The following is a 27,379-nucleotide window of genomic DNA, read 5'->3' on the forward strand; positions in this document are numbered from 1 at the left end:
ACAGCAACCCCCGATGTAGTAGAAGCGGAACCTGATGCTATCTCTTCTCCACTGCATGTGTGGCAGTTGCGGCCGGGGCGAATCATTATATCCGCATCCTGAAGGCTTGCGTATTATACGCAGGTGATTCTTCTTGATCCAATGAATCCGCAAGAGCTGCCTCCTGACTTGATGGGCATTTTTGGAGGCTATATCAGAACGATCAAATGGGTGAATGCGCATGGCTGACGTTTCAAACACGAAGCATCATATGGTTTTGCACACGTTTACTTCGTCCACTACATAGAGTCGCGCTCGGTGTTATACTACTTGACAGGGTTCTGCACAGAAGTCATTGAAACATCATCTTGATGTCAGAATACCTGGATTATTTGTTTCTTTTATACTACATCAGTGTCCAGCATCTATCCGAATAATGATGCATTGCTTGGACGTCGTATCATAAAGCCCAAACTCATTTACTGTCCTCAAACACATCTCCTCGAGCCGAGCTTCAATAGTCACCCGTCCTGAATTCGGGTCGGGGTGGGGAACGTAAAGTGTGGAATCTTGCTCCACCGAGCTTTCCTCACGTTGGAATGCCTTTGTCATGCGCCCTAGCAAACCCTTTTTGGGCTGTTTCCCTTGCGAACCTATGGGTTTCGGCTGAAATTGGCTTGAAGATGGACCACCCGAACCAACCATCAGATTTTCCATGAGTACACGCTCCAGCTCCTTGATAATCGCTGGCGGTTTCCAAAATTCGGTTTTGTTGAGCGGTCCTGCCAATCTTATGATCTGTGGCTTTTCTTCTGAAGATAATCCTTGGACCTCCACATGTTCGTCATCCTCAGTAGCAAAGCTGAAGTCTGATTTCTCTGTCACTGAGCTAGAGTTGAGGATGTCGGAGGGTAACATGACAATCGTGGTCTGCGCAATGCCACGGAGGGCTTGGTCTTCGATGAGGGGTATGATGGCATTGTCAACGATGGCCCGTATGTGCTTTGCCCGTACAAGTGTCAGATTATCGAGAATATGTTGACCCCGAGAGAGTGGCAGTCCAGCATTAATGGAGTCTTCGTAGGATGGTAACGCTGTTTCCTTTCCGTGCTGCGACATTTTGCACGGTTGAATTGAAATGCTCAGATGTACGTGATTTGTGATAGGTAACAATGGTATATCAGGTCCGAAGTGATCAACAGAGACAGGGAATGTGTAGACGAGTAGGTGGCGGGAAAAAGAGGGGGAACCGTAGGAACAACATCAGGCCAGCTTGTTGTCGGCAGATTTCCAAACAGATTCAGCCTCGCGGAGTAGACTGATCCCTTCTTTAAGCCGGATGCATTTTCCGATATATTGACCCATGAACGGGTACTTCAATGATAAGGTTCGACTCATGGTTGGGCGTCCGCTGCCTCAGTTAGGTCACCGCATATGTCGACTTACCGTCCGACTGTGTACCTTAGTATAGGAACTAGCCAAACTAGGCAACATTCCGGAAGAATCGAAGCATACCATTGTAGGAACCGGAAATGGATGTGCTGCGCCCACCCCGAGCAGCATAACTAAGTAGGTCCGAGACAAACTCACTTCATGTCATGTGCTTCTCCTTCGAATAATCGATACCCAAGTACCTGGCAATGGGCCTCCTTCTAGGTCACCGAAGCAGAGTGGCGCCGGGCTTAATAGAGCACGTGCAGTTAACAAGCTCTCTTTAACAAGGATAATGAATTACTATATTGTGGCTTATGCCCCCATGCTCCCCGCAAGGCTGATCCTGGGGTTACTTATCGCGGATCGCTCGGTTCCCTCAGCCAATCATGACTACCTAGGTCTGCATTGCTTGGAAGCTCACCCCATCTATGGTGTCAACAATATTATCACCCCTTCGCACGGTTCAAACCCGACTGCCTAACACCAAGGCGTACCTGTTTGGCCACTGAGGCTATACGGCATCTTCAACCATCTTCAGTCACCAATATGCTCTTGACCGGTGCCGGATTTGTCCAAGCGTCATACTCTTCCCTAATGGCTGGAAACGATGTCAAAGCTGCTCTCCAAGAATCCTTCCAGAGCGTGTATATATCTTTCCTCCTTGTTCCCTTGATTGTGAAACCAATTTCTGGTCTCACCAGCTAATCTCTGTACAACTCAGAGTTACAGCCTCGTCAAATCACAAAGCCTACCCCAATAAACATAATCTAGATACTACTTACCCTCCCCTTCAAGGACTGATCGACGACACAATGTGGTACCATGTCGCTGAACCCAATTCCTACCTCGTGATAACGGGTGTAGGGATTGACAAAGTACTCATCAAGAAGAAGGTACGTCTGACATGCTTATCCCCTGAATTTGATGAGCACCACTTCTTCCGGCAAGGTCGTGAACACAATCACTCCCTCTGTAGTTTTTCACATTGCTAACGACGTTTATTCAAAGGCCTTCCTGTTCCCATTCCAGAAAGTCTCCAAAATAAGCATTACACCTTTCGACTTCTCGATGAACATCCAAGCAATGACAATCGAAAAGTTGAAATTCAGCCTTCCGGCAGTCTTCACCATCGGCCCTCAAGACACTAGGGAGGCATTGGAGAAATATGCCGTACTTCTGACAGGCGAATCGGATGGCAAAGCTACTCAACCTGCATCCAAGGGCGCTGTCGCCGTTGCAGCTGGCCGCAATCATGTACAAGATATCGTCAAAGGTATCATAGAGGGAGAAACACGCAGTATTGTTTCCACTATGACTATGGAAGAGCTCTTCCGTGAGCGCAAAGTCTTCAAGGACAAAGTCATACAACAAGTACAAAGCGAATTGGACCAGTTTGGACTTTGTTGCTATAACAGGTAAGCAATCTATTCAACTGCTTCTATACATTTTATGCTTGATATTGATTCGTGTATTCTAGCAACGTAAAAGAGCTTCAGGATACGCCCGGCTCCGAATACTTTGCCTTCTTGTCACGCAAAGCCCACGAGGGTGCCTTGAACCAAGCAAAGGTTGATGTTGCTGATGCACGCATGCGTGGTGAGGTTGGTGAAGCAGAGAAGCAAGGAAAGACCAAGCAAGAGGTGGCAAAGATCCATGCTGCTACTGCAGTATTGGAAACCGAAAGGAAAGGCGAGAAAGCTACTGCTGACGCCAAGTTGACCGAAAAGGAGATCAGCATCGAGAAGGAGCTTAACCTCGCCCGTATCAATGCTCAAAGAGAGGCGGAGGCTCGGGATGCAGAGCTCAATACCAATGTAGAGAAGAAGAAGGCAGTCATGGAACTCGAGCGCCTTCGAGCGACGACCGTGACACAGGCAAAAATCGACAAGGAGTCATCTCAAGAGAAGGCGGATGCCGAACTGTATGCTCAGGAGAAAGCAGCCGAGGGCCAGAAGTTTACACAGATGGCAGAAGCCGAAGCAGCAGCTTTCCGGCTCCTGAAAGATGCTGAAGCAAGCAACCAAGCCAAAGAGCGCGACGCAGAGGCTAACTTTTATGCTGCCAAACGTGCTGCAGAGGCCAACTTCTTCAAACAGGAACGCGAGGCTGAAGCTCGATTGATCACTCAACAACGTGAGGCGGAGGGACTGTCTGCCATGGCAAAGGCATATGGCGACATGGCTGGCGTCCTCGGGGGCCCGCAAGGCCTATTGCAGTACCTCATGCTGCGGGACGGCACGTATGAGTCACTTGCGCAAGCAAACGCGAAAGCTATTCAGGGATTGCAGCCTAAGATCAATGTTTGGAACACAGGTTCGCCAGGAGATGGCACGGCAGACCCAGCAGCGCCGATCAGGAATTTATTCCAGTCTCTCCCACCACTTCTCAGCACGATTCATGATCAGACCGGGATGCAGCCGCCCTCGTGGCTTGCCCAAATGCCACAAGAGCAGCTGAACGGTCACAATCCAAAGACCTTGACCTAAAGGATAGCAACGACACTCGGAGAAAAGGTTTGCAAATCAGCTGGCTATCAACATTTCCTTTGTTTGATTTTTAGACATGATGTATCTATACCCACTTCAATGTTTCTGTCATCCGATCTCGAATAGTGTTGCTCAAACTCTCACTACTCCATAATCTGTGGACTAAGAGGAGTCGACTTAATCTCTACATCAAGATTCTCATCAAAGTACCTTATGTACCTATAGAATGTGTTATTATGATTTTCCCAGTCATTTGCCCGTGCTTATTTGCGATAAAGCGATACACGTTTGAATATGGTCCATATTGGGCCACTCAGATCGTGTAGATCCCGAGCGAAAGGTATTGCCTATCCTGACACCGCGGAGCCAGAACGCGATCCCACAGATCAATTTGTACCCTCGCTTCTAGATGTACAGTTCAAACTGTCTTCTTCCTATGCCAACGTTTCCAATATCGATTAAAGGTAGACAGGAGGCGTTCTACAAACGAGGTGTGAAGAGTATGCCAGTTACGTATGATTTCCGCTAGGGACGACGTCCAGGTCTACTCTATTTAGATTGTGTGAAGGCATGATTCACTGATTGACTCAGAATCCAACCACAATTGAAGCTTCGAGTACAGCTATTGGAACCTGTTCACTACACCCATGTTTCCTTTCAGTGCCAACTTGATTTTTTCATTGAATAAAGGTTTTTTTTCTGCTCTTGCATGTTCAGAGTCTCTTTATTACTTTATAACGCAAACCGACTCCTTCGCTATATTCCAACATAAGCATTGCCTTCATTTTCGTAACTATCCTGACGGATTCAACTCTCACATTTTGGTGTTCGATTGTTGGGACTACCTTCCCCCCCCCCATTTCCCAGAGTCATCTTGCAAAAGCTCAATGCAGCTTCGAACGTAGCTCTCAATATGCATCCACTGATCGATCCTGTGAGTGTAGCGGATAGTCCTAACGTTTTATCTACTACTACAACACCTTCATTCGGTGGGTACGGTAGAGCGGACGTTAGCACACGGAAGGCTCGAAGGGCCTGTAGCAGAGTTGTAACTAACAAGATCTCGATCAGAGATAATCTAGTAGGCCAAACCATCTTTGTTCGTAATTTAGGTGCAGGTAGTCATAGAATGATTAGTTACCTAGTTCTACGTAGGAATTGGGGATGGTTCGCGGCAAGCAGAATAATGTATATCAGCACTCCTTTGAACTTAAATGGTTGCTGTTTAATGTCTGAAGCTGTTACATCGAACTCATCAAAGTACCCACTAGAAAGGCGTTTTCACGCTACACTTAAAAATAACCAGATTACAGCAAGACAGCTTTACAACCGTCTTAATTACTTGTGTCCATGTCTTCATGCCGTAGTTCCAAGCCCACTGCTGCCATTCTGCAGCCAGTCGCAGTCCCTCCCATCTAGGAGTACACAAAACTTGCAATAAATTGATATTTATGCTAAATAGAGTGTTCGAAGAGCCTCTTGCATTGTTCCCAAGTTCCCGCTATAAATAAGGAGTCAGGCCGAGGCCATTCCCTAGGAGCGCAAGAGCCGCACTCCGCTCAACTGGGTAGAAATCGTGGACTAAAAGTGTAGCATCGATTAATGAACTCGATGTCCTGCCGAGTGAAGCTGCCATTGAACCTTTGATAAAGCCCGTCGAAAGTACGGTTTCACAAACCGGAAGAGGGATCTTGATGATGACATTACAATTTTGGTCCAGCCAGCACATTCTGCGCAAATGCACGGGCATTAGCCACGCAAGTCTCTTGTTCCTTTGCAAGACATAGGTCAATCATAAAGTAGATTGTGGACCAGAGGTCAGTTGAATGTATGTTCAACACCCTCTGCTGAAACGAAGATAGACATTTATCGTGAGGCAATTATACCAAGCACAAAGTAAAACCTATTTAGGTGGTCAGTATACGAGTAACCACACCCTGATGCTGTCGTGTCTCCCACCTTGTGATGACCACGCGAGGTTTGCCGCAAACGAAATCATCCTGCGATCAGCTCTAAGTCGGTCTCTCAGACTTAAGCGTGACTTTCCATTCCCTTAGCCGCTACTCGCCAAGGCCCGGCTGTGGCAGTAATTTGAATATAGGGTAGTAGAGTAGCTGGAGGGAACAATCCTTATGCTTAGGGGATCGCGCGTTGTCGCGAACTACCTCAAAACCCCCGAAATGTCACGGTTCATGTTATGAACACGATCTTCCAGTCCCTTTCTCTTTCTTTCCAGGAATCTGACTTCTTCCTCCTCCTTCTTGAGATCCTCCTCGGTCATTGGTACGAAAGCAGGTGGGTCAGAATCTACGTTTGTGTCGTCAAGCTCGTTATCGTAGTCTCGTGCTCGGTCAGAGTAAACCTTATCTAATTGAGCCACCTGCTCAGAAATTCGATACTCGTAATGTTCAATGGAGTCTTGAAGTCGGTTATGTCGTTGTCGCAGGCCTGCGATTCGCTCTCTTGCGCCTGGAATAGGGCTATTGAACCGTATGTTAGTCGTTGTGATAGTCGGTGGAAACCATATACGAACTATACACCAAGAAGTTTCTCTGCCCCCTCCAGCAGTGTTTCGACGTCCACCTCTGATTGCCTGTTGGTGCTATCATAGGATCGATATCCCACTCCTGAGCCTGCACCACCTCCACCGCCTCTTCGGATTCTCTCAACTAGCTCCGTACCGAGTACCGCTGCTACTGCAGTATTTCTTCGCGGTGCTCTCACGGCGTTCGCGCCGCCGCCAGCAATAATGTTCCCATCACCTCCATTTACATTGAAAGTTGTGTTCCGGCGATTCGAGGTCGAGGTCGGGTCCTGTGCTTTGAGAGCCGGAGGAGGCGGTGGGACAGAAAACAGTGCACGTTCATGCAGCTCAGTGTCGCGTATTAGAGCTGTGATATCATGAGGCTGGAGCAGTGCATTTGTAAAGATCTTCGGTGGGGGAAAACTGAAAGTTTTAGTAACATAGCATATTTTTGGATAGGGATGCTCACGGTAGATCTGCAATAGAAGCAGCGCATAGCGATATCTGGTCTATGTGAGCATCTAGCATTTTCATGGCGATTGCATGATCTGTAGGTGTACATCAGGCCTTGAATGGCGGGGATCCAATTATACGAGGTAAACAAACCCCAATTGACGAGGGAAGGCTTGGCACGGTGTCCGCGGTGTCGTCACGTGGTCGCCCCCCGTCGCAGCTCTACCTACCTGAGCTTCCGCCTTCCAACGTCGTCCGTCATCACCAACGGCATTCACCTATCTTTTGCAAATATCTTCCCGCTCGAGTCTCTCCTGCTTCGCCCTTAATTCCATCTCCACGTCGAAGTACTGCGCAAACAGCCTCCATCATGGCTGACAGTATGGAGGGTGTGCTTGTTGAGGGCGAGCAGCCCACAACTGAACAGGTTGAGCAAAAGGTTGTCGCCGGTAAGTAATTATTCACAGCATAATCTTGATACCACATTCATATCAACCTTTACATCCACTCCATCAGCCCCGAGGTGTACAAGTGCATGTTATGTACTTCGCCGCTGTCGGGCTTGTTGATCCCACTCGAGCTGACCCATTCATTCAAGATATCCGAGCCAACTTCACTCTTCTCGAACGCGCCGTTACTCAGTTCGACGCCCGGTTTACGCTGAGGGCTCTTCGCTCGATATCGTCAGTGCGGAAACGGCTCACTGATAGAGTTCTTTGTTCCGTGATCGTCTTGACGTACAGCCCAAGTAGTCCGACGGGTAGAGTGCTCATGGAGGCAACTGGGATGGACGGCGAGGCTATACAAGCCGTGGTGTCCCAATACAAGCAGGAAATACAGGCTAATAAGGCGAATCCCAAAGAACCATTACCTGAGGTCGATGTATATATAGCCATCCTCATACAGGTCGTTCCCCCCACCATACTCACTCAAGCTACAGTGCTGATCTCCAAATAGGTATATCTATATGACCAGAAGGACATAGAGGATGGTGCCGAGTTCTCATCGAATCTAGTCGACAAAGTACGCGAGCTGAATCGACGAACACTTGACTCTCTGGCCGCAAAGGCCTACTTTTACTTCTCATTGTTCCACGAGGAACTGGACCCGAAACCGCCTTCCAAACAGTCTCCCGTGATAGCCATTCGAGGAAAACTTCTCGCTGCACTTCGCAGTTCAGTCCTCAGGAAGGATCAAGATACACAAGCTTCTGTCACGACACTGCTCCTACGAAACTACATATCCACTGCGGATATCACGCAAGCAGATCTCCTAGTGGCACAAACTCAGTTTCCCGCATCCGCGCCAAACAACCAGGTTGCGCGATACCTCTACTACCTAGGACGCATACGGGCAATCCAACTCTCTTACACCGAGGCACACGAGCACCTCACAAGCGCAACTCGGAAATCGCCCACAAACAATGTTGCTACTGGATTTTATCAGGCATCCACGAAGTTGTTGGTAGTTGTAGAGCTTCTCATGGGCGATATACCCGACCGAGCAACATTCAGCCAGCCTCGCCTCGAACGTGCGCTCGAGCCCTACTTCCGCCTGATTCAAGCCGTCCGTGTCGGTGATCTCCAAGGGTTCCTCAAGATCGTCCAGACGTTCGCTTCCACTTTCCATCGTGATGGGACGTACACGTTGATCCTACGACTCCGCCAGAACGTTATCAAAACTGGCATTCGGATGCTCTCCCTTTCCTATTCACGCATCTCTCTGAGAGATATCTGCATTCGACTCGGCTTGGAGAGTGAGGAGTCAGCTGAGTACATAGTTGCAAAAGCTATACGTGATGGTGTCATTGAGGCTTCTATCGACCACGAGAAGGGATTCATGCAGACAAAACAAGCTGGCGACGTTTATGCCACTCGCGAACCGGGCGAGGCTTTCCACGAGCGCATTCAAGCCTGTCTGGCGCTCCACGATGAGTGTGTCAAGGCCATGCGTTATCCCATGAACCAGCATAGGTTAGAACTCAAGAATGCACAGGAAGCGCGAGAGCGAGAACGGGAGCTTGCCAAAGAGATTCAGGAGGGGGATATTGACGAGGATGATGCAGCTGGTGATTTCGACGGCCTATAGACATCTTGATTGCTGAATTTCCTCCTTCAAAGGAGCAGCACTAGCTGTGTACGATAGCCTTTCGCAGACCGGGCCATGAGCTTGATTAGATTAGCTTCATAGTGGATCACAAAATCACCAATAATCGAATCATTGTAACGAGAACGGACAGTATGATATTTCGGCCATCCACAGTAACATAGACTTCTATGCATGCTTATAGGTCGTTCTATTCACGAACTGATGTGATGAGTAATATTATCGCCTCACTATACGCATAGCATCACGCCTGTTTATTGCACGTGTTTGCTGCGGTAAACTGTAGTGCATGCAAGGCTATTCAGCCACCACTCCCTGCTCTTGGTCTGCTTCCATCGGCATTGAGTATCCAACCGCTTCTTCCTTCTGTAGGCGTCATTGCACGTCTCCTCTCTACTGGCGACCAGTCCATGCCAGGGGCTGGCAGACCGGCGATGGCTGCGTCGTCCCTCGCTCGTAGCCTGTCATCCACAACCTGCATCCCCTGTATAGTTTCTTCGTTTGTGACAAGTCTGACGCCCGCATTCCGCTGTCGTTCTCTTTCCTTCTTTTCTCGTGCATCCTCCGCTTTCTTCTTCTCGAACTCGATTATCAAGGTCTTAAAGTATGCCTCGGCGGCAGGTGTCGCAGAGTAATGTACAGGAGTCCATGAGTAAGCATTCTGGGCCAAAGGATTAGCCCCATACTGTAGCAGCATTCGGAGTGCTTTCAGCTCTCCTGCTGCAGACGCGTGGTGCAGAGCAGTATTGCCGGTTTCATCACTGGACGTGAGTATCTGAGGGGCGACATTGAGAAGCGTGGGAATAAGATGGAGTGTCCCTGATCCTGATTTACACGAGAGCATGAGCTATAACAGGTAAGCAATGCCACCTGAAGGGTTCGAGAGAAGGGTTGAGTCTTACCGCGTCCAATCCGTTCTTGTTGCGGTAGGGTACACATTCAGGGAAACGTTTCGCAAGCATGACACCCATATCCTCTTTCCCTGCAAGTGCGGCCAACATAAGAGGCGTTTCCCAATCATTGTTTCTGCTCAGAAGATCATTCTCGTGCCCCGACTCAATGAGAAATTCCTATGGTAGGCAGCTTTAGTCATTGATCGTTCCATTGCATTCGCGTCGTCTGCGGGGTAAGAATGAACGTACGGCAATCAGTATGTACCCATGTTTGGCCGCGAGGTGCAATGAGGTATTGCTTTTATCATCAAAGTCTGGATTGCGTAGATAAGTTGGATTGTTGCGTATAATTCGCTTGACAAGAGAGAGGTCATTCAAAAGGATTGCGCGACGCAGACGTCGTGGTACGTCAATCCTGAGTGCGGTCAGCTTCAAGGTTTCTTTGTATCCATTCATAAGTAGGTAGTCACAAACATGATAAGCAGAAGTGAGCATGGCTTGGGCAATATAGTACCGCATGCGAAAGGCGCCGATGCGTCAGATGAAGCTGTGTATAAGGATCAGGTAATGGAGGTGCGCGTTGCTCTGTTTCCAGGTACATCTGCGGAGTTTCGGGGGAGACGGCACGGACTAATATTAGCAGCATCCCAATTGCTTAAGGTGCCATAGGTATACCTCAATGGGCAAGACTCATCAATCTCTCGGGGAATCTACACAGTACGCATATGATTTAGAAAAGAACGGAGGAATTAAATTCAATAACTTGAATATATAAAGATCTAGCCTTGGACAAGCGCAGACATTATTCTCATCACTGCCGAGCTTCGGGAGGAGATAATTACCTACTAGGTGGGCACGTGGAGAGCTGAGAGGCACCTATTCTTATCATATACTTGCTCGTGATCCGTCAGTCCAGCGTTCGCAAAAGCGAATGCCTCATAGTAGTTGTGTCGTCTACAGTCACCAGTAGTGCTTGTATCAAAAGTAAGCTAATTATCACCATTGACCCGCTGAATTCAGTTTTGCCTAGTTCGTCCAAGCAGTCAAAGTGGAAACAACTGTCATGACCAGGGATCACTAAAGGGTCGAGCTCGCGCTCTGTGGAGAATTATCTTCGATTAGCGACGGCAATTTGCAGATATTCATGCTGTAAGGGAACGAATTGAATTCGACTGATTAATCGATGCCGAGTCACTGGCTTAGACCAGACTCGATGACAAGCAAGTAAAGGAATCAGCTTCAAACCCCACGCAAGATGAACCGAAGGCACGTATCTTCAGTTGTCTTCGATGTTACCAGAGCCCTATAAATGTCTCCGATATGAAAGCTTAGCTATCCGTCAAGTCGTTAACATCATGCTCTCTTTAACGCCAACCGATGTATCCCATTTGATAACCATTTGGTGGGCAGCTTGATGCCCCGCCAGTCGCAGGTGCGACTTCCTTGGAGCTTCGAGCCCCGATGCGACATTGCCATGCGGGTTCCCGTCATGGAAGTGCTCGTTGGGGTACGTGTGCTAGTGATCACCGGCGGTGCTGGTTGTCGTGCACGTTTGAGGCCCACAGGAGAGTCGACATTGCTCTTGTCTTGTATTGTAATTAGTTTCTCCGTGGGCCTCGCCTCATGCTAATCGATACCGTGTTGGCGTTTAAGGTTTTCGAGGTTGTGCTGGCGCTCTGCGAGATCACTCTGCGCCTTTGCCATCTTATCGGGCTGATGGTAGAGAACTGTAATATCATTAACATAAAAAGCCCGCGTGTTAGAGCAGCGAATCACGAACCGACAAGATAGCGATTCTGAAAGTTGAACCCGTTGAGCTTGTCGCAGGCTTGCTTCGCATCCATCACGTCCTCATACACCACGAATGCAGTGCCTTTGGTATTGTTGGCAATGCCCTGGCGGATTTGGCTGCAACGATAGTCAGCTTGGTGTCCCCTTATAGTATACACAGTTCCAGGCGAAGGCGGCTGGCAGGAGTAGGTGCTTACCGCACAGGTCCGAACTTTCCGAAGAGATCAAAGAGTTCCTCCGCAGATACGTTGAAGCTAGTTGTTCGTGAGTGTACTGCAGTCGCAAGTTTCAAATACAAATATAGGCCACTCACCTCAGATTCTTCACGAATAGAGCTCTGTGTCACACATTGAAGTTAGCAGGGGTCGCGCAAGGTACCGTCCGCGGTATTGGACGGCATACCAAGGTGGTGCAGGGTATCATACCGGTTCACTTCTGGGGCAAGCTTTCCGCCGCGACTCATACTTTGGTGTCGTGTGGAAGATGTGGATGTGAATAACTGTACTTCTGGATGGAGGTTCAGAAGATGGCAGGTCGTTGAACGGCGGGCGAGGAGAGAGAGGGAAGATTGAGTTGGATGCGTTCAGATGGTGGTGGTGGTGAATGAGGGAAGGAACCTATGCGCAAGATCTCCATTATGTAATCAGGCGAATCTCCCCGTTTAGGCAAGATTGTTGTACTGGTATACATACCTAGGTACCCAGGTACCTACGAGACATGTAATGTACTTTCACCTCGTAGCATCCAATACTGATAGCGCAGGATGAATATAATAATAAAAATCATTTGATGGTGCAGTAAAACAAAATACATGAATGGCTGCTGTATCAATGTCATAATATGCCAGGGGCCTAGTTACCTCGTGCTCTACCTAGGTACTTTGGTACTTACGGAGTTGATGTCGAGGCCGGATCTCCCCAGCGAATGGCTGCGGACCTCGCGCCTTCACTCATCACTCCCCTCCTCCACTCCATCCTCCTCCGCATTATTGCATTGCATCGCATTGCTCTCTCAACCCATTACTCCTCTCCTTTATTGTTGCTCTTCAGCTTCTCGACTCTGCGTCCCGCGCATACGCGACCCACAATCACTGCAACCCGCCCAGGCGTTGCGCGCCGTTGGCTGGTTCGCGGGTCCTTGCTCAACCTACGTACAGACCCATCCATAATAATTCCCCCGCGACCTCATTCCCGCAGTCAATCCAACCCAGCGCCTTCCATCCCACCACCAGCACCACATACTTCCCGTCCGCTTTTCGCCCTTCTCTCGCCTACTTCTCAAGGACATGCTGTCTCTGGCGCTCGCCTATACCGTCCGTCGTGCCAGCGCCGCTGGCCTGTAGTCCACCTGAGACGCCTGCTTCGAGACCGCACCTCCGACGATCAGATACCTTCTCCCTTCAATCAACGCGCCGTACTCGCAGTCATTCACAATGAGGGTTTCCTCCTTCAAATCGCAGTACAGGCAAACCCCGCTGCGTTCTGCTACTCCTCCACCGCCGACCTACGAACCGCTGTCGCCCGTGCTGTATCCTATACAACCTGCTTCAGCAGACCCCGCCGGCGGCAAGCTCGTTACCCGGGCCCAGGATAACAATACATATGTAGTCACGCATCATACACTTTACCGCGATGAAGCGCGTCCATCTAGCTTGCTCCTGAGCCCTCCAGCCGGGTCCTACTCTTCGCCTCTAAGCTCGGTGCCTCACCAGCGCTCGCAAACACACATCGAACCTGCACTGGGATCTCCGATAGAAACACTAGCAAGCGCTGCCACCTCGTCAATTCACCCCGATCATTCTTCTTCTATCTCAGGGCGGCGTCGTCCTCAGGGTCCTGATTCCCCTTTGCGTGCCGTCACCGACCGAAATGCGCCCGCTCTCACTGCGTCATCTCGCGCGCCAGTTGAGGGAAATGTCTTTTCCTATAGTGACAGGCCTTCAAAACGTGCCCGTTCCGAATTTATGCTGTCTCCTCAAAATCATGGACCGCATTCCTCACGTCCCGCTACTAGTCATGGGCCGTCATGGTCCTACAACGTCGAGCAAATGGTGGATCAAGACATGCATATATACCATTCTAACTCGGCCACGGTTCGCGCACCGGAAGAGAGTACCGCCAAAAGGTTGTCGGATGCGCAATTGCTCCTTGATTTTCACCATGCGATCAGCTCTTCGCAAATTCCGCATGCCCAACCCCATGCCCTTCACAATACCGTCGTCATTTCGCACAATCAACACCTTAATGATACCGGCATATTGCAGGAAGCGAGGGCCTCCAAGACGGATCCGCCAGTTTATGGGTTTGGTCCAGCCCCATTTGAGATTGTTCCCACCTCCAATGGCCAATCCGTTCCCGTTGTGAAAGTAGATGAAACTGGCACAAGTACAACCATCCAAACGCACACACCACCCGATGATTCAATAGGCATTACAATACGTCGAACAGAAGCTGTTTCCCAGGCTATCGAGGATAAAAAGCCGAAGAGGCATCAAGGTTGGCCAAAGGGGAAACCTCGTGGGCCCCGTACAAGTTCGGGGACCAGTAGGCGTAAAAAGTCTACACCAAAGCCCAAAACTTCGCCACCGCTGGCACCAACAAGTGGTACAGCAATGGCGCAGGACCAACTTCAATCCCCGCAGAGCCTTCCGGCTGACAGAACAGACACGCTTCGTTCCAATTATGGTGGCAATTCTCTAGCTACTCACACCTTGCAGGAATCGGGGTTACATGCTCGAAGATTCTCGCATTCTACATTATTAAATCGCTCAGGTCAAGACCACGAACCCCCCGTCGCCATTTCCCGTGCACGATCTGTTCCCGTTCAACAAATCGAGAACAATGGCATGCCTCGAACGACGGTGGACAACCAGACAAATCATCAGGATGAGACATTTGGCCAAGCCACGATTTGCGCCGGCTGCCGCTCCAGTGAATCAGATACCATGATTGGAGACGGAGAACAGTGGATCAGTTGTGATGGCTGCAAAGGGTGGTTTCACTTCGTTTGCGCAGGCTTCAAGAGCGAACGTGAAGTGAGAGAGATTGATAAGTTCTACTGCAATACCTGCAAACCAAAATACGGCGATACTACGAGTACGTTATCTCGGCCTGGTATACATAAATATGCTAATATTCATTCAGAAGTGCGCAAGTCGGGTAGAGCTCACACTGCTGTTGACTATGCTGGACTAAACGAAGGAATATTGAAGACTTCCGATGACAATCCAGAGCATCACTACATCCAGGCTTTCAAAAATGGCGATATGGAGTTCACCCCAGAATCCTTTGCTCGTCTCCCTGCTGAATGTGTACACGCCGATTTTTTAGAGAAGCTGTGCGCATTCACTGAACCCGTCGTAATTCCTGCTTCTCACAATCCTCGGCCCAGTAAAATGGAAAGCAATGTTGATGCCAGCATCAAAGAACGGCCAGATCATCGGCTTGAAGAACACTATGATTGCGAGCTCGTTCCAAACGATGGACAGGATCGGATTGATATGGTCATACCAGATGGCTTGACAGTCCGCAGAGTATCTGACTTGTATGGGCCACACGAACGGGTTCCTGTCATCGACGTCAAGGCACAAGAAGGCGAAGACAAGCGATGGACAATGGCCAAATGGGCTGATTACTACGAACAACAAGGCGAAAAGCCCGTGCGCAATGTCATCAGCCTGGAAGTTTCACGTAGCAAGCTCGGTAGGCTCATTCGTCGTCCCAAAGTGGTGAGAGACATGGATCTTCAAGACTCTGTCTGGCCTGAAGACGATAAGAACAATGCTCCTCCAGTCCAGTTCTACTGCCTTATGTCAGTTGCAGATTGCTATACCGATTTCCACATTGACTTCGGGGGCTCCTCTGTCTACTATCACATCGTTAAAGGGAGAAAAACATTTTTCTTCATTCAGCCGACCAAACAAAACTTGAAGAAGTATGAGGAGTGGTGCCTGTCCCCAAAACAGAGTCACGAATTTCTGGGGCAACAAGTAAAGGAATGCTACCGAGTCGATCTCTTTCCTGGGGATACCATGCTGATCCCGTCGGGTTGGATACATGCGGTCTGGACTCCTGAAGATAGTCTCGTAATTGGAGGTAACTATCTGACCCGAGTTCACTACGGGATGCAGATCAAGGTCGTGGAGATCGAGAAGAACACCAAGGTAGCGCCGAAATTCCGCTACCCATTCTTCCAAAAGATTATGTGGCTTTCCCTCCTACAATACTTAAAGGATGACCCTATCCCTCCATCAGTTGAGACCATGCTACTCGATGGCAGTCACTTCCCGCGGAGCGTACCCATCTACTGCGAGACTGGGAAATTCGGCCACAATTCTCACCTGGGCGCCGAAAATTACAATAGACGCTATTACTCCAAGGCCGAACTCGATGGTCTGCCAGAACTTTCCAGATATATTTGGAGGACCGTTTTGATATCTCTAGGCAAAATCGATGGTATCACCCAAGTTGTCCGTAACGCTGTTACGAAATCTATACCCAAAGGACAAGGTGAGCCTTTGGCTCTCGCACAACGGTTCGCGGTTTGGGTGGCTTGGAAGAGAGGCAACGAGAGTATTCCAACATGGGCCCATCCGGATGCCCCTCTGCCAGAAGTGGCTGATCCAAAGGGCGAGAAAAAAACTAGTGCGGCACAGATAAAACGAATGGAGCGCGAGGCATTGCGAGAAACGCTGAAGTCGGGTTTATCACGGAACGTGCGGACACGAGGCTCGGAGCCATCGCCGCCATTGGCACATACAGAGAATGATGTTCAACCTTCTTTGACTGCATCTGACGCTTCTGTACTTCCATTGACAGGGTTTCTGCGGCCATCGCGAGAGCACGTTACTACTCCAAAAACCTCCCAGCTTGGCCCCAAACGCATCGCATGTGATGCCTGCAGGAAACGGCGGATTCGCTGCAAACATAAAGATGACCTCGTGGAGTCGCCAAGAACTGGTGTAACTACCAATGAGGCCATAAGTGTTGCGCCATCAGTCTCAAGCTCACCAGCGTCCGCCTCGCTAGCTGTTCTGGCAAAGCGACGCCAGAGCGACGCTGAAAGCATCACAATGCCGCCCCTCCAATTACCTGCAAGTGAACCCCGCTCAATACTAACTGGAACTCCGATTTCTACGGAAATCAACCCAGAAGCGTGGGCAAACAAGTCCAACCGTGTCAAGGCCTGTGCAGATTGCCGTAAAAGCAAGGTAAGCTTTCCACCATCTCTCACCCGCAAGACAGAAACTGACCTCATCTAGCGTCGGTGTATACACGATGAAAATGGCAATATTGATCCTATCAAGGCGTCCGAAACACCGGTACCCAGAGGGTCTATGTCCAAGAAGCGCCGTATCAGTGGCGATAACGACGAAGGAGAAGCTCTCAACAAGAAGTTGAAAGGAGATTCTTTCGCTGGCATCATCAATGGGGAGGTGTCACATTACAACCGCTATCCTCTCGCTCGCCCTCAATCGCAGCAAGATTACAACGACGACGTGGCAGTGCATTCTGCACAGCAGGCCCTAACTCTGGCGTCTACAGATGGCGGCTTTCCCATCGACCCCCAGCTATCGAGCGATGGTCTCAACGAAGAACAAACGTCTCGAGATACCACAACCACATATGATACCATTGTTTCATCTATTGAGGTTCATCCGGAGGGTTCATCGGACGGTATATCACAAGCAGAGCCTATCGATCCTCAATTTCTTGGTGCACGACCTTCGACGCCAACCTCCATCCGAAAAGACTGCGATAATGCGGTCCAGAAGGCTATTCCTACTGTAACTCCACCACCTATTGCAGGACTACTGAGCACTTCTCCTTCCCATCGGCCGGTTAAGAACGAAAACGATGACTCCTTTTCAAGAAGGCCACGTTCTTCCCGAGCTAATGGCCATCCCCAGGGAACAAGGCGCTCACCTTCTGAGCATTGTTACGTCAGCCATGTCACGAAGTCTGCAAAGAAACGACAAAATAGCACTGCGAAGCTTGAGCTAGGCTCGGAGGTCAAGCCACCCTCTACCTCACCGGCTCTAGGCAATAAAGAAGACAAAGCAAGCTTAGCGCTTGCAATGCAATTGCAAATCGAGGAGCACGGACTAAGGCGGCGCAGCAAATGATGTTCGTGTGCATTCGTTTTCCTTCCTTATCGTTTAATTTGTTATCCTCAATTTTGGGCTTGCGTTTAATCATTTACGGAGTTTGGGGTCAAATACTCAGGTCCAGGTATCCCTTTATTTGCATCAAGGACTTGTGGCGTTTCATGCGTTATTATATACCCCTTCAGGTATAATTTACTATCCAATTAGTGTCCCAATTGGGATCCTCGAGATGTTTGCAAGGCTGTTGGCGTTCAACTGCGGCGAACATGAACGTAATGCCAGCATTGCTGGATTAGTATGTTTCTGTTCAAACCCTTGATTCTATAAGAGTAGCCTTCAACACACATTGGACATGTTATGTAAAATAACACAACACCAATCGTCAATGCGTAGTGTGCTCCTTGTTACAAAGCAACACTCAAATATTTTCGCTATATAAACAGGTGAAAGTCAAGACCAGATCATAAATGGGTTTTGGGTTTCCCAAGTGGTGCAGGAATCTAATGACACTGGATACATGCAAGTAAACAACATAACTGAGATAGTCCATTTCTGAAAACTATCATGCATATTTATGTCTAGTGTAGACTCAAATCTCCCAACACTGATTGAAGAACTAACCATGATATTATTAAACTTTCTACCCCTTGGATAGCTTTGAAACTAACTCAAAGTCGAACTATACAAGACCGAATCTCTAAATCAAATGCATCGTCAGTGCATGACATTGAACTTTCGCCTTACGTTCGTCGACATGCGCTCGTGCAGTGATAGCGATAGTATCATATATATCAAAGGCCCATTGGTATAGCTGCACCCTCACCATCGATGTTGGTCCTATTCTTATCTGCCGCTACATCCATGAGCTCATATGCCCGAATGGCGGATAGCCGAGCTCTTTCTTGGTCGGTTTTCCCGGAAATCGATCACTAGATTTTGCTGGAACAGTCGCATCGGTACTGATTACACAATTCCAGTCCCACGGCACATCGCTACTCAAGATATCGTAACCAGCCACCCTTCGTAAGTTCCTGACTCTTCCTGACCTTTGTTCCTGGAGGGCTGCACGCGTTACCTGGCGGACCCGTTCGGATGATGGTGCCATGATTGCAGGTGTCTGCAGCGGTGTTATGGGCGCATAAATAGGCCGTGGCTGAAACCCGGTGCTAACAGGCTGGAAGGAATCCCTTGCCCTTTGAAGTGAGGAAGTACGGATTTCCTGTTGATCAAAATTTCGGGCTCGCTTTTTACCACTGCCATGCAACTTTCCGTTGTGTACACGACGAGAGTGAGCTAAGAGGTGAGGTTGAAAGTTGTGGCGCGAGAGTGGTTCCGTTTTATCGAATTTCCGATCGTCGTATTGTTCGTGCTCGTGAGCACATAAGCTTGGAACAAGGGAGCGTTCAATTCCACGAATATGTCTTATATGAGATGTGCCTCTCTCATTCAGAAGAATATAATTTCTGTGGCTGTGACGATTCGGATCATCATGGTGGTGGAGCCCGCCCTTGGGGACTTGCTTGCGCTTCGGCAGTAAAGTAATCCAACACATGGTACTTTCAGGGAATCAAAAAGCACCTGTAATATCGAATGATCCAGGCCAGGTTCGTGGTATGCCGATAAAGGTAGAAGAAGGAGTTGGTTTTCTGGCTAATGGTTGACTGGACACTTGATGGAGTTGTAGTGAAGGTATGTGGTTCATACCAAACATCAAGAACAAAGAATCTTTAGAGAATGCAGACCTTCTCTCTATATCTCATTTCTTCAACTCATTCTACCTCTTTCTCTGCTAGTCAAATTCAAGGTGCATGCTGTTCCAAAAGCTGGTCACGTAGACGTCTCCGGTCTTCGCAAATGATGATAGTATACGGGCATTGAGACGGCCGACAGGTTATTCAATATCAGCAAGAGGGGACTTGTTTCGTTTTTGGCATGATTGGGGTGATTGCTCGAGCTGGTAAGGATATCTGGTCAACTGCTCGACAATGTCTTACATGACATGAGCTCGAGATCTGGCACATGATAGAATGAATCAAATGGCTACATGCACACAACGAATGTCTTGCCGAGTCTAAGAAACATGCTACAATGTAATATTCACTGGTGAAGCCGTAACTAAAACCATGAATTCCTCGGATCGATTCCATTGTGCTTGCGCATACATTTAGACCGACGTGACAAAGTCCCGCAGGTGAACGACTATAAACTTATAAAGCTTTTATGGTACAACATTAGAGGGGGATTGGGGGATACACCTCGTAGGCGGCTTTGAGATATAGTCGATTGATAGCAAGTTAATAATAGTTAATAAATAAGGAACATAAGCAGCTATCATACGTAGAATGGTAGGTGAATACCTAGGTACTCTATACTTACCACTTTGCCATCCTGTGGAAGGCAGCCAGGCCAGTGACGACGACAATACGCCGGGTCCGTGCGCGCCCCGCCAAGCAAGCATGTCCGTACTGTGTAGCTCCTGCAACACAAGTAACCACAACTTCTAAACATCTACTTTCGAGAGACATACCCAAACTGATTTCTTAATACCTACATCCTCTTCCGACTAGATCACGCCCGCACTTCCGAATATATGGATTCGCTAGTCGCCCAATACACTCGTCCAGCGCACGCTGATGAGGGACAGTCGCCAGAGGAGCAGCTGGAGCTCTCTCTCGGAAACCCAGAGCTGTCCCTCAAGTTTGCTTTGCCTCCAGTCGCCCAGGTATGCTGCAGCACTTATAATTATTATCACATACCTATTGTTACAGCTACTTACTGATTCTATCCATCGTGTAGGCTTCATCATGGCTACGCGCTATGACAGACGATTACTCGAATCCAAACTGCCCCATAAAGATCGCTCATGGCACGACAACCCTCGCATTCCGATTCAAAGGCGGAATTATCGTGGCTACGGACTCTAGGGCTACGGCAGGAAACTGGATAGCAAGTCAAACAGTAAAAAAGGTCATAGAGATTAACAGTTGTCTATTGGGCACCATGGCCGGAGGCGCTGCAGTAAGTATATGCCATCGATGCAGAGATGATAGACTTACTTAGAGGTAGGACTGTCAATACTGGTTAGCCTATTTGGGTATGCAATGTCGCCTCCACGAGCTTCGGCATAAGCGTCGCATTTCTGTTGCCGCTGCTTCCAAAATCCTCGCGAACCTAGTGTACTCTTATAAGGGCATGGGTCTGAGCATGGTATTTGAGATATTCATAATCATGTTTGCTTTTTATTGACACGGTGACAGGGTACAATGTGCGCGGGTGTAACCCCTCAAGAGGGACCAGCCCTTTACTACATCGATAGCGATGGTACGCGTTTAGCAGGCAACCTTTTCTGCGTCGGTTCGGGTCAGACTTTCGCATATGGTGTGCTTGATGCACAATACAAATATGATCTGTCAGATGAGGACGCGTTGGAGCTCGGACGACGTAGCATCCTTGCGGCCACTCACCGTGACGCCTACTCTGGTGGCTTCATCAATCTGTACCATGTGAAGGAGGATGGCTGGGTCAAGCATGGTTTCAATGACACCAACCCCATCTTCTGGAAGACGAAGTTGGAGAAGGGAGAGTTCTCTAACGTCACAGCGGATCTCGAGTGAAGGTCTACTGGACAGAACCAGGCATTGTCGAACTGTCTCCGAATGACAGGGCGTGGCAGAACGACCCTGAGCATGAGTGCTGCTTACAGGTCCCTTCACAAGAGGTAGCGGATCGAAATTATGTATAATAAATGCAGTGCAAACACACCACTAGACAATGAACGAGTTATGATGGCTTCACACCATGAAAGATGCGAAGGAGCTGTTTGTATATGCTCGAGGGTATTTATAAACTCATTAACCGCATGCAAATACTCAACCCAGGGTCTTGTTCTCCTTTTGCCTGTCCATTACTTTCATAACATCAAGAGCACTGTGCTTGTCACCCTTCTTCTTTTTCGGGCCTCTCTTCCTTTTGCTAGCACCCCTTCCTCTCCCATCACCTTCGTCGTCCTCATCCTCGGCTCCCAAACCTTTCCATTCCGAGAACTTGACAGCTTCGCCGTCTCGTTCCATCTCCTCGGCATCATCAAAACGGCTGCTACCGAATCCCATATCTATATCCTCCATATCACGATCGTTAGCGGCAAGCATTTTCGCTCGCTTCTGGAGGCGTGCTTCTTCATCGGTTTGGAGAAGAGTAGAAGATGGGTCCATCGTGCGAACCTTTTTAAGTGCTGCAAGGACAGTAGCATCGCCGGCCGAGGGCCTTGATGTCGTCGATTCGGGAGTGCTACCGAAGTAATTGCGACGTGGTAAAGGTTCGGGTAACATTGATGTAGAAGTCGACGGAGACGCCTCATTTCCAGTACTTTTCACGGCTTCCTGACCTTTATGCTTCACTTTTGTTGCTTCACCTGCGACTTCAAGATCGGAGGTCGCACCCTCAGACGAAGAATCATCTCCGTCTTCTATGTCCACTAACGGATTATAGCTCGACCCTACCCCAGCGAAGATATCTTCATCTTCGGATTCTGTCTCTGCAGGTGCCTCGGGTATTTTGATTGGGTTTGAAGGTTCGTCCAAGTCATAGCGTGGTTCTGGGACGGTTTCTTCTGTTTTCTTTTTCCTGACCTTTCGCTTCTCCTTACCGTTTGCATCGGTGATGATCAGTACCTCACGTCCCTTCGAGTCTACCTCGATCCTTGTTGTCTCACCATTGAATCCCACCTTGCGAAATCCAGGTCCTAAAGAAGGAAAATGTTTCTCACGCTCAGCTTCCTCTGCTTCCATGGCTGCCTTTCTCTGCGCTTTGAGTTCCGCTAAAATTGCATCCCTGTTTCTTTTGGCTCCTGCGACAGGTGCTAGCGGTGCGGTCTCGCCTTTCTTCTCAATCTCCTCCTTGCTCAAAGGAACCAGCTCCCGTTGCTCAATCTCATCGAACTCGTCTTCAAGGTCAGACTTGTCTTCTTGAGTCACCGCGCTCCGTTTTGCACTATCGTGCACGTCTTCGCCTTTTCGAATGCGATCCAACAGTTTCCGGTCCAGCCCCTTCACGTAATGTGTGGAATCAATATCACCATCTGTTATCTCTTGGACGAGCTTATCGAAAGTGTCGCGGTCAATCTGCCCAAGCTTCATCGCTTCTTCTAGTGCTTTGACGCGCTGGGCCAATTCTCCCGTGTCGTCATCTGTACGCAACTTTGTGCGGTCGATGTAGCCAGCAGCCAGCTTGACGCCCTTGGGTGCCGATGACTTCCATTTCTTCGTATGAGCACCTCTGGCATTACGTTCAGCCAATTGTCGAGCGAAATCAGAATTCACTGAAGATCGGCCCACTTGACGTGGGGTCATAGGGATGTTGGAATGCTTGCGTGAGCCCAACGTAGATGTCGACGTTGCTGGCGGCGGAGGTTTGTGATTTTGGCTATCATGGCTTTTCTGGCTGTTGGCAAGCAGCAAGCGTCGAAACTGCTGGTTGTCCATGACGGTGGATGAGGCAGAGAGCACACGATCAGACTGCGAACGGAGAACCTGGATTTGCGGCAGGCTGTAGGAGCATGTGTACGGTCAGGTAAAGGTGCAGTGATAAGAAAATACAGGAAGGCCTCGGGCAATGAGGTTTTCGGTACTTTCTTTCGAGTCAGTCAGTGAAGAAGAGAGCACAGGATTATAGCTTACAGATAGAGGGAATTGCTGAAGGTGTGAGCGATGTCGTAATAAGTCGTCGGTGGTTTGGTTGGAAACATTTCTGCCAAGCATAGGTAGGCGCGCGCTCACGCGCCATGGTTGAATGGTCTGTGCCCGACACGGATGCCGGACTTTGAACGTGGGGAAGATTTATCTCATTGGCTCTAGTATTCCTCCATACATGTTGCATTCCTTGAGTACATACGAGTAATATATGGTTGACGTTGCTTCATGATCGCATTATCACTCTTCTTGTAAATTTATATCTAAACAAGGCTATAGAGTGGCAAGTCTAGTTGAAGCTCCCACTTACTAGTACATTTTCACACGACGCTCGCTGTCCCCCAAACCGCCGCGCACACATCTCTCCTCTGCCTTCCGCCCAAATCTACACATACTCATTATTGTCACGTTCTGCCCGGCATGTTCGTGAGAAATGCCAGCTTTATCATTTTGAGTCTCCTTCGCCTTTGTGCAGACCTAGCTTCTGCTGGTACCGCTAGTTTCACCAATCCAATCTTGGATGAAGCAGGCGCAGATCCGTGAGTATGCATAATGCGAATGAAGAGTGGCATGAGTTATAACTTTTGTGTACCCATACTGACTGCTGCAGTTGGGTTATTAGGCATGACTCATACTATTATATGACTTATACAACAAACAATGATATCACGCTCATGCGAAGTCAGACCCTCACGTAAAAGCATATCCAGACCGATACATAAACACACCCGGTCATTACTAATGGAGCATAGAGACTGGAACAATGCGGAAAGAAAGATCATCTTCAAACCGTTGCCTGGCCAGAATTATTCCACGGATCTCTGGGCACCGGAAGTACACTCGATTGCTGGTAAATGGTACGTCATCTTCACCGCAGATCCCAACTATGACTCTCCTCCGCCGGATACGGATGCACTCTGCGAGTGGAATTGTCCAGCAGTGCACCACCGCATGTTCGTTCTAGAAGGTGTCGGGTCGAATCCTTGGTCTGCACAATTTTCCTACAAGGCCCAGCTTGAGACCTACGATCAGTTTGCCATTGATGGAACCTACTTCCATCATGAAGATCGTCTTTACCACATATATAGCTGTTGGCACCATTCCTATGACGGCTGGCCCGCAAATCTCTGCATAACGAGGATGGCCAACCCATGGACTGTGACATCAAGCCTGTCAGAAAGGCAGATAATATCGGCGCCCACCAATGCATGGGAAAAAACCCCTTATGGACGCACCGTGAACGATCGATTGAGCTCCAACGAAGGTCCACAACAGCTAACGAACCCAAAGACCGGTCAGGTCTTTGTGGTTTACTCTGCCGCCCGGTCCGACAATCGCAATTACTGTCTTGGTCAGTTGGAACTAATCGGTAAGGATCCTATGGACCCTAAAGATTGGCGCAAGAAGAATGATGGATGTGTTTTTCACCAAAATCCCGAAGAGGACGCTTATGGCGTCGGGCATGCCAGTTTTGTGCAGAGTCCCGACGGGACAGAGGATTGGATCGTGTATCACGGCATGAAGGATCCTTCAAATGGGTGGGGCGCAAGATCCATTAGAACACAGAAGTTCGGGTGGAACGACGACGGGACTCCCAAATTCCCATGCCCGGGATATGGACCATATCCGGTGCCTAGTGGACAAGAGAATCATGAGTCTCTACACAGTGAATTTGCCGATCTTAGCGAACAGTTTATCCTTGCGGACAAAGCCTGAACTTCTGAGACAGTGTGATTTCTGGTATATATCTACACTGCTGCATGTACATAATAGGAAACCTACATCATGATCCCGAATATTGGCGGAAGACAATTTGCACCACCGCGAAATGCAATGATTCGCTGGACAATGATTCAACAAGTTCATTTGTATCTGAGATGGCAGTGGACTTATACGCGAGTGCGTTGTTTCAAGTCTTGGGTGGTAAAGGAGGAGCAAACTCATATGATTGATCGATCTCTAGTAGCCCTCCTGAGTTTATGTCTCTCTGTGGCTTCTTCAATCTTTATCTTCCTCCATGAACACTCATCAGCAAAGGTACATGTTCTACACTTGTACGCTTCTTCGATTTCGACTCCCCTGGCAGCTCGCTCCCCTTTCCACCATGCCATTCCGTCGCTCACGTAGCTCTCAAGAGCCTTCTCGTCAAATACGAAGATCTCATTTCCAATCACATCCCCCGTCGTATTGAGGCGGAATTCCGCTCGCATGATGTCGCTGATGTCGCTGATGGACCTCCTGCACTCAGCCACCATCATGTCCCAGAGAATAGACAAGGTGTAATTCCGCTCTGATCCAACTGTCGGGTGGTTACAGTGCTTGATTTCGTCCGGTGAAAGCTCCAGCCCTTCGAACTCTTGAATGAGGGTCGCAGATAAGTCTTGGTGGGGCTGAAGACTGTACCGCTCTAGTACAATGTGAGGATCTACAGTACCTGCTACGAGAGACCCTAGAATTGTATGGTAAAGCATGAGCTGCATTCGCGTTGGCCTCAGCCTCGCGCCGATTGGCAATGACCTCACGCCTCTGGTCTTAACATCCGTTATGTATACTCTTCTAGTGGAACGAGTGGGAATCATGCTAGGGATTTCGGGTGTTTCCCTAGCAGGGCAACCTTCCACTGCATTTGTCCGATGTGGATCCGACTGATGTGAATGCTCATCCACTTTCGACTGCTCAAGACCCTCCTCCAGTTCAGGGTCTGGGCAGGCGTACGATATCTCGTCGATTACACCGTTGACCACCTGTCCGTGAACCGTGCCCCAGACTTCCAGTTCGCGTGTAAAGCCAAATTCCTGCAAGGTCCGCAGACCTTGTATTGTATTCCACATTCGAAGTCCGAAGGCATCCTCTTTACTTTCGACACGCACAGGTATGAATGAATGCACCTGCTCTTCCAAGGTTTTGTGCACCTTGGATCCTTGTCTCATCGCCTCCGTTTGTGGCTTTCGTCCAAATCTGGTCAATGTGTACCAGTACTGTAATTCACACCATGCCGGCGAGACGAGGTCAGTGACAGACAACGGTTTCTTTGGCTTTACTCGAAAACGTTCGAGGGGAGACCTCGCTTCGTCTTGTTCTTGCGATCTTTGGAGCGACTTCTGAGAGGGTGTATTCGACCCTTTATCCGGGACTAGACGCTGTCAGTAATTCAGTTAGTTCCGGGTCACTAGATGCAGACCTAGTTGGGCGATATCATACATACCATTCCAGAGGTTCCGGGAAACAGAGGCGTATTCTGTTTCGACCGATGGGCAACGCGACTTGCATATCGAAGACTTTGCGACGGAAGTGTGCTCAAGCTGAAGAGTGAATGCTGATGTTGGAGCGGTGTTTTGAATCTGATCAGGGGCGGGTGGGTCTGCATTTCCCAGATTGTGACGTGTGGCAAGCTTGAACGCAGCTCCTTCTGAGGTAACGGGGCCAGATAGTTGCGCAAAGATATCTTCGATCAGAGCCTCTTCCTCTAGATCGAAATCCGAACCGTAGTCGCTACCAGCAGGACTGGGTTGATCGCAATTATCAGGATCATATCCGACCTTGAGTTGCAATAATTTCCGTTTTGGTGTTTGGGAAGTGGCCATGCCATCATCCTATTCAAAAGGGTTGGTGCATATGGTACTCGTAAATGGTCGCACGGTGCGATGCGGTGCTGATGTTTCCGCTACCGCGACACCGCGACACGCGAAGCATGGATGATTTCATGACATCGGGTCGTTATGGCCAATCACGTTACCGCGATTGCCCATTATCGCGCCATCCGACGTTATTAGGGTACGCCATACGGTCATCAACAGACAGCAGAGCGATGTCACAGGTCTCATTATTAGTACATACCCTCAGAACTATTTAATAAATACATTCTAGTCGCTCAGTTTGGTCTGAACAAATGGTTTGCTACTAACACCGTTACTGGCTGA

The 27,379-nt window shown here is 49.0% G+C and overlaps 12 protein-coding genes across 12 annotated transcripts; 5 read left to right on the top strand and 7 right to left on the bottom strand.

The window, feature by feature from the left end:
- Positions 1–190: 190 nt before the first annotated feature.
- On the bottom strand, positions 191–1,580 carry BU24DRAFT_426270 (uncharacterized protein). The gene has a single exon (XM_033528927.1). It carries the CDS (start codon positions 1,096–1,098, stop codon positions 391–393), a length of 708 nt encoding a protein of 235 aa, XP_033380726.1. The 5' UTR covers positions 1,099–1,580; the 3' UTR covers positions 191–390.
- A 563-nt stretch (positions 1,581–2,143) lies between these two features.
- BU24DRAFT_426272 (flotillin domain-containing protein) lies at positions 2,144–4,379 on the top strand. Its single transcript, XM_033528928.1, has 3 exons — positions 2,144–2,306; positions 2,422–2,828; positions 2,891–4,379. The coding sequence occupies exons 1-3, from the start codon at positions 2,226–2,228 to the stop codon at positions 3,897–3,899; spliced, it is 1,497 nt and encodes a 498-aa protein (XP_033380727.1). The 5' UTR covers positions 2,144–2,225; the 3' UTR covers positions 3,900–4,379.
- A 1,681-nt stretch (positions 4,380–6,060) lies between these two features.
- On the bottom strand, positions 6,061–6,957 carry BU24DRAFT_465925 (DASH complex, subunit Spc34; the record flags this gene model as incomplete). Its single annotated transcript, XM_033532317.1, has 3 exons — positions 6,061–6,379; positions 6,433–6,846; positions 6,893–6,957. 3 exons carry the CDS (start codon positions 6,955–6,957, stop codon positions 6,061–6,063), a joined length of 798 nt encoding a protein of 265 aa, XP_033380728.1.
- A 190-nt stretch (positions 6,958–7,147) lies between these two features.
- Positions 7,148–9,113, top strand: BU24DRAFT_426275 (uncharacterized protein). Its single transcript, XM_033528929.1, has 3 exons — positions 7,148–7,325; positions 7,475–7,782; positions 7,834–9,113. Exons 1-3 carry the CDS (start codon positions 7,247–7,249, stop codon positions 8,962–8,964), a joined length of 1,518 nt encoding a protein of 505 aa, XP_033380729.1. The 5' UTR covers positions 7,148–7,246; the 3' UTR covers positions 8,965–9,113.
- On the bottom strand, positions 9,101–10,470 carry BU24DRAFT_397523 (ankyrin). The gene is made up of 4 exons (XM_033525347.1): positions 10,350–10,470; positions 10,125–10,290; positions 9,885–10,052; positions 9,101–9,829 (listed from the first exon to the last, which is right to left on the bottom strand). Coding segments are annotated over exons 1-4 (882 nt in total). The 5' UTR covers positions 10,352–10,470; the 3' UTR covers positions 9,101–9,283.
- Positions 10,471–11,191: 721 nt separating this feature from the next.
- On the bottom strand, positions 11,192–12,145 carry BU24DRAFT_426279 (pre-mRNA branch site protein p14). The gene is made up of 5 exons (XM_033528930.1): positions 12,092–12,145; positions 11,980–12,003; positions 11,864–11,920; positions 11,656–11,783; positions 11,192–11,602 (listed from the first exon to the last, which is right to left on the bottom strand). The coding sequence occupies exons 1-5, from the start codon at positions 12,127–12,129 to the stop codon at positions 11,502–11,504; spliced, it is 348 nt and encodes a 115-aa protein (XP_033380731.1). The 5' UTR covers positions 12,130–12,145; the 3' UTR covers positions 11,192–11,501.
- A 462-nt stretch (positions 12,146–12,607) lies between these two features.
- BU24DRAFT_376174 (uncharacterized protein) lies at positions 12,608–18,256 on the top strand. Its single transcript, XM_033524612.1, has 3 exons — positions 12,608–14,761; positions 14,810–16,875; positions 16,927–18,256. Exons 1-3 carry the CDS (start codon positions 13,099–13,101, stop codon positions 17,788–17,790), a joined length of 4,593 nt encoding a protein of 1,530 aa, XP_033380732.1. The 5' UTR covers positions 12,608–13,098; the 3' UTR covers positions 17,791–18,256.
- Positions 18,257–18,460: 204 nt separating this feature from the next.
- Positions 18,461–19,461, bottom strand: BU24DRAFT_276464 (uncharacterized protein). The gene has a single exon (XM_033522652.1). The coding sequence runs from the start codon at positions 19,322–19,324 to the stop codon at positions 18,626–18,628; it is 699 nt and encodes a 232-aa protein (XP_033380733.1). The 5' UTR covers positions 19,325–19,461; the 3' UTR covers positions 18,461–18,625.
- An 836-nt stretch (positions 19,462–20,297) lies between these two features.
- Positions 20,298–21,659, top strand: BU24DRAFT_453795 (proteasome-domain-containing protein). The gene is made up of 4 exons (XM_033531284.1): positions 20,298–20,494; positions 20,569–20,790; positions 20,839–20,979; positions 21,030–21,659. Exons 1-4 carry the CDS (start codon positions 20,363–20,365, stop codon positions 21,384–21,386), a joined length of 852 nt encoding a protein of 283 aa, XP_033380734.1. The 5' UTR covers positions 20,298–20,362; the 3' UTR covers positions 21,387–21,659.
- Positions 21,514–23,500, bottom strand: BU24DRAFT_276493 (uncharacterized protein). Its single transcript, XM_033522653.1, has 2 exons — positions 23,448–23,500; positions 21,514–23,397 (listed from the first exon to the last, which is right to left on the bottom strand). The coding sequence occupies exon 2, from the start codon at positions 23,250–23,252 to the stop codon at positions 21,642–21,644; it is 1,611 nt and encodes a 536-aa protein (XP_033380735.1). The 5' UTR covers positions 23,253–23,397; positions 23,448–23,500; the 3' UTR covers positions 21,514–21,641.
- Positions 23,501–23,879: 379 nt separating this feature from the next.
- Positions 23,880–25,175, top strand: BU24DRAFT_495422 (glycoside hydrolase family 43 protein; the record flags this gene model as incomplete). The annotated part of the gene is made up of 3 exons (XM_033534124.1): positions 23,880–23,998; positions 24,070–24,153; positions 24,212–25,175. 3 exons carry the CDS (start codon positions 23,880–23,882, stop codon positions 25,173–25,175), a joined length of 1,167 nt encoding a protein of 388 aa, XP_033380736.1.
- A 46-nt stretch (positions 25,176–25,221) lies between these two features.
- On the bottom strand, positions 25,222–26,787 carry BU24DRAFT_426282 (uncharacterized protein). The gene is made up of 2 exons (XM_033528931.1): positions 26,665–26,787; positions 25,222–26,599 (listed from the first exon to the last, which is right to left on the bottom strand). Exons 1-2 carry the CDS (start codon positions 26,665–26,667, stop codon positions 25,400–25,402), a joined length of 1,203 nt encoding a protein of 400 aa, XP_033380737.1. The 5' UTR covers positions 26,668–26,787; the 3' UTR covers positions 25,222–25,399.
- Between the last annotated feature and the right edge of the window lie 592 nt (positions 26,788–27,379).

Source organism: Aaosphaeria arxii (assembly GCF_010015735.1).
Source record: "Aaosphaeria arxii CBS 175.79 unplaced genomic scaffold BU24scaffold_8, whole genome shotgun sequence".
In the NCBI taxonomy this organism is placed as follows: Eukaryota; Fungi; Ascomycota; class Dothideomycetes; order Pleosporales; genus Aaosphaeria; species Aaosphaeria arxii.

Coding starts and splice junctions, on each gene's coding strand:
- BU24DRAFT_426279 (XM_033528930.1), bottom strand. CDS start 12,129: ATGAGTCGCGGCGGAAAGCTTGCCCCAGAAGTGAACCG. Junction 11,784..11,863: donor GGAAAGTTCGGACCTGTGCG/GTAAGCACCTAC, acceptor CTATCGTTGCAG/CCAAATCCGCCAGGGCATTG. Junction 11,603..11,655: donor TCAGAATCGCTATCTTGTCG/GTTCGTGATTCG, acceptor ATGATATTACAG/TTCTCTACCATCAGCCCGAT.
- BU24DRAFT_276464 (XM_033522652.1), bottom strand. CDS start 19,324: ATGTGTTGGATTACTTTACTGCCGAAGCGCAAGCAAGTCCCCAAGGGC.
- BU24DRAFT_453795 (XM_033531284.1), top strand. CDS start 20,363: ATGGATTCGCTAGTCGCCCAATACACTCGTCCAGCGCACGCTGATGAG. Junction 20,791..20,838: donor CCATGGCCGGAGGCGCTGCA/GTAAGTATATGC, acceptor ACTTAGAGGTAG/GACTGTCAATACTGGTTAGC. Junction 20,980..21,029: donor AGGGCATGGGTCTGAGCATG/GTATTTGAGATA, acceptor ACACGGTGACAG/GGTACAATGTGCGCGGGTGT.
- BU24DRAFT_376174 (XM_033524612.1), top strand. CDS start 13,099: ATGAGGGTTTCCTCCTTCAAATCGCAGTACAGGCAAACCCCGCTGCGT. Junction 14,762..14,809: donor AAAATACGGCGATACTACGA/GTACGTTATCTC, acceptor ATATTCATTCAG/AAGTGCGCAAGTCGGGTAGA. Junction 16,876..16,926: donor CAGATTGCCGTAAAAGCAAG/GTAAGCTTTCCA, acceptor GACCTCATCTAG/CGTCGGTGTATACACGATGA.
- BU24DRAFT_276493 (XM_033522653.1), bottom strand. CDS start 23,252: ATGGACAACCAGCAGTTTCGACGCTTGCTGCTTGCCAACAGCCAGAAA.
- BU24DRAFT_426270 (XM_033528927.1), bottom strand. CDS start 1,098: ATGTCGCAGCACGGAAAGGAAACAGCGTTACCATCCTACGAAGACTCC.
- BU24DRAFT_426272 (XM_033528928.1), top strand. CDS start 2,226: ATGTGGTACCATGTCGCTGAACCCAATTCCTACCTCGTGATAACGGGT. Junction 2,307..2,421: donor AAGTACTCATCAAGAAGAAG/GTACGTCTGACA, acceptor GTTTATTCAAAG/GCCTTCCTGTTCCCATTCCA. Junction 2,829..2,890: donor GGACTTTGTTGCTATAACAG/GTAAGCAATCTA, acceptor CGTGTATTCTAG/CAACGTAAAAGAGCTTCAGG.
- BU24DRAFT_426275 (XM_033528929.1), top strand. CDS start 7,247: ATGGCTGACAGTATGGAGGGTGTGCTTGTTGAGGGCGAGCAGCCCACA. Junction 7,326..7,474: donor TGAGCAAAAGGTTGTCGCCG/GTAAGTAATTAT, acceptor CATTCATTCAAG/ATATCCGAGCCAACTTCACT. Junction 7,783..7,833: donor ATATAGCCATCCTCATACAG/GTCGTTCCCCCC, acceptor ATCTCCAAATAG/GTATATCTATATGACCAGAA.
- BU24DRAFT_397523 (XM_033525347.1), bottom strand. Junction 10,053..10,124: donor ATGGGTACATACTGATTGCC/GTACGTTCATTC, acceptor TGCCTACCATAG/GAATTTCTCATTGAGTCGGG. Junction 9,830..9,884: donor ACAAGAACGGATTGGACGCG/GTAAGACTCAAC, acceptor TACCTGTTATAG/CTCATGCTCTCGTGTAAATC.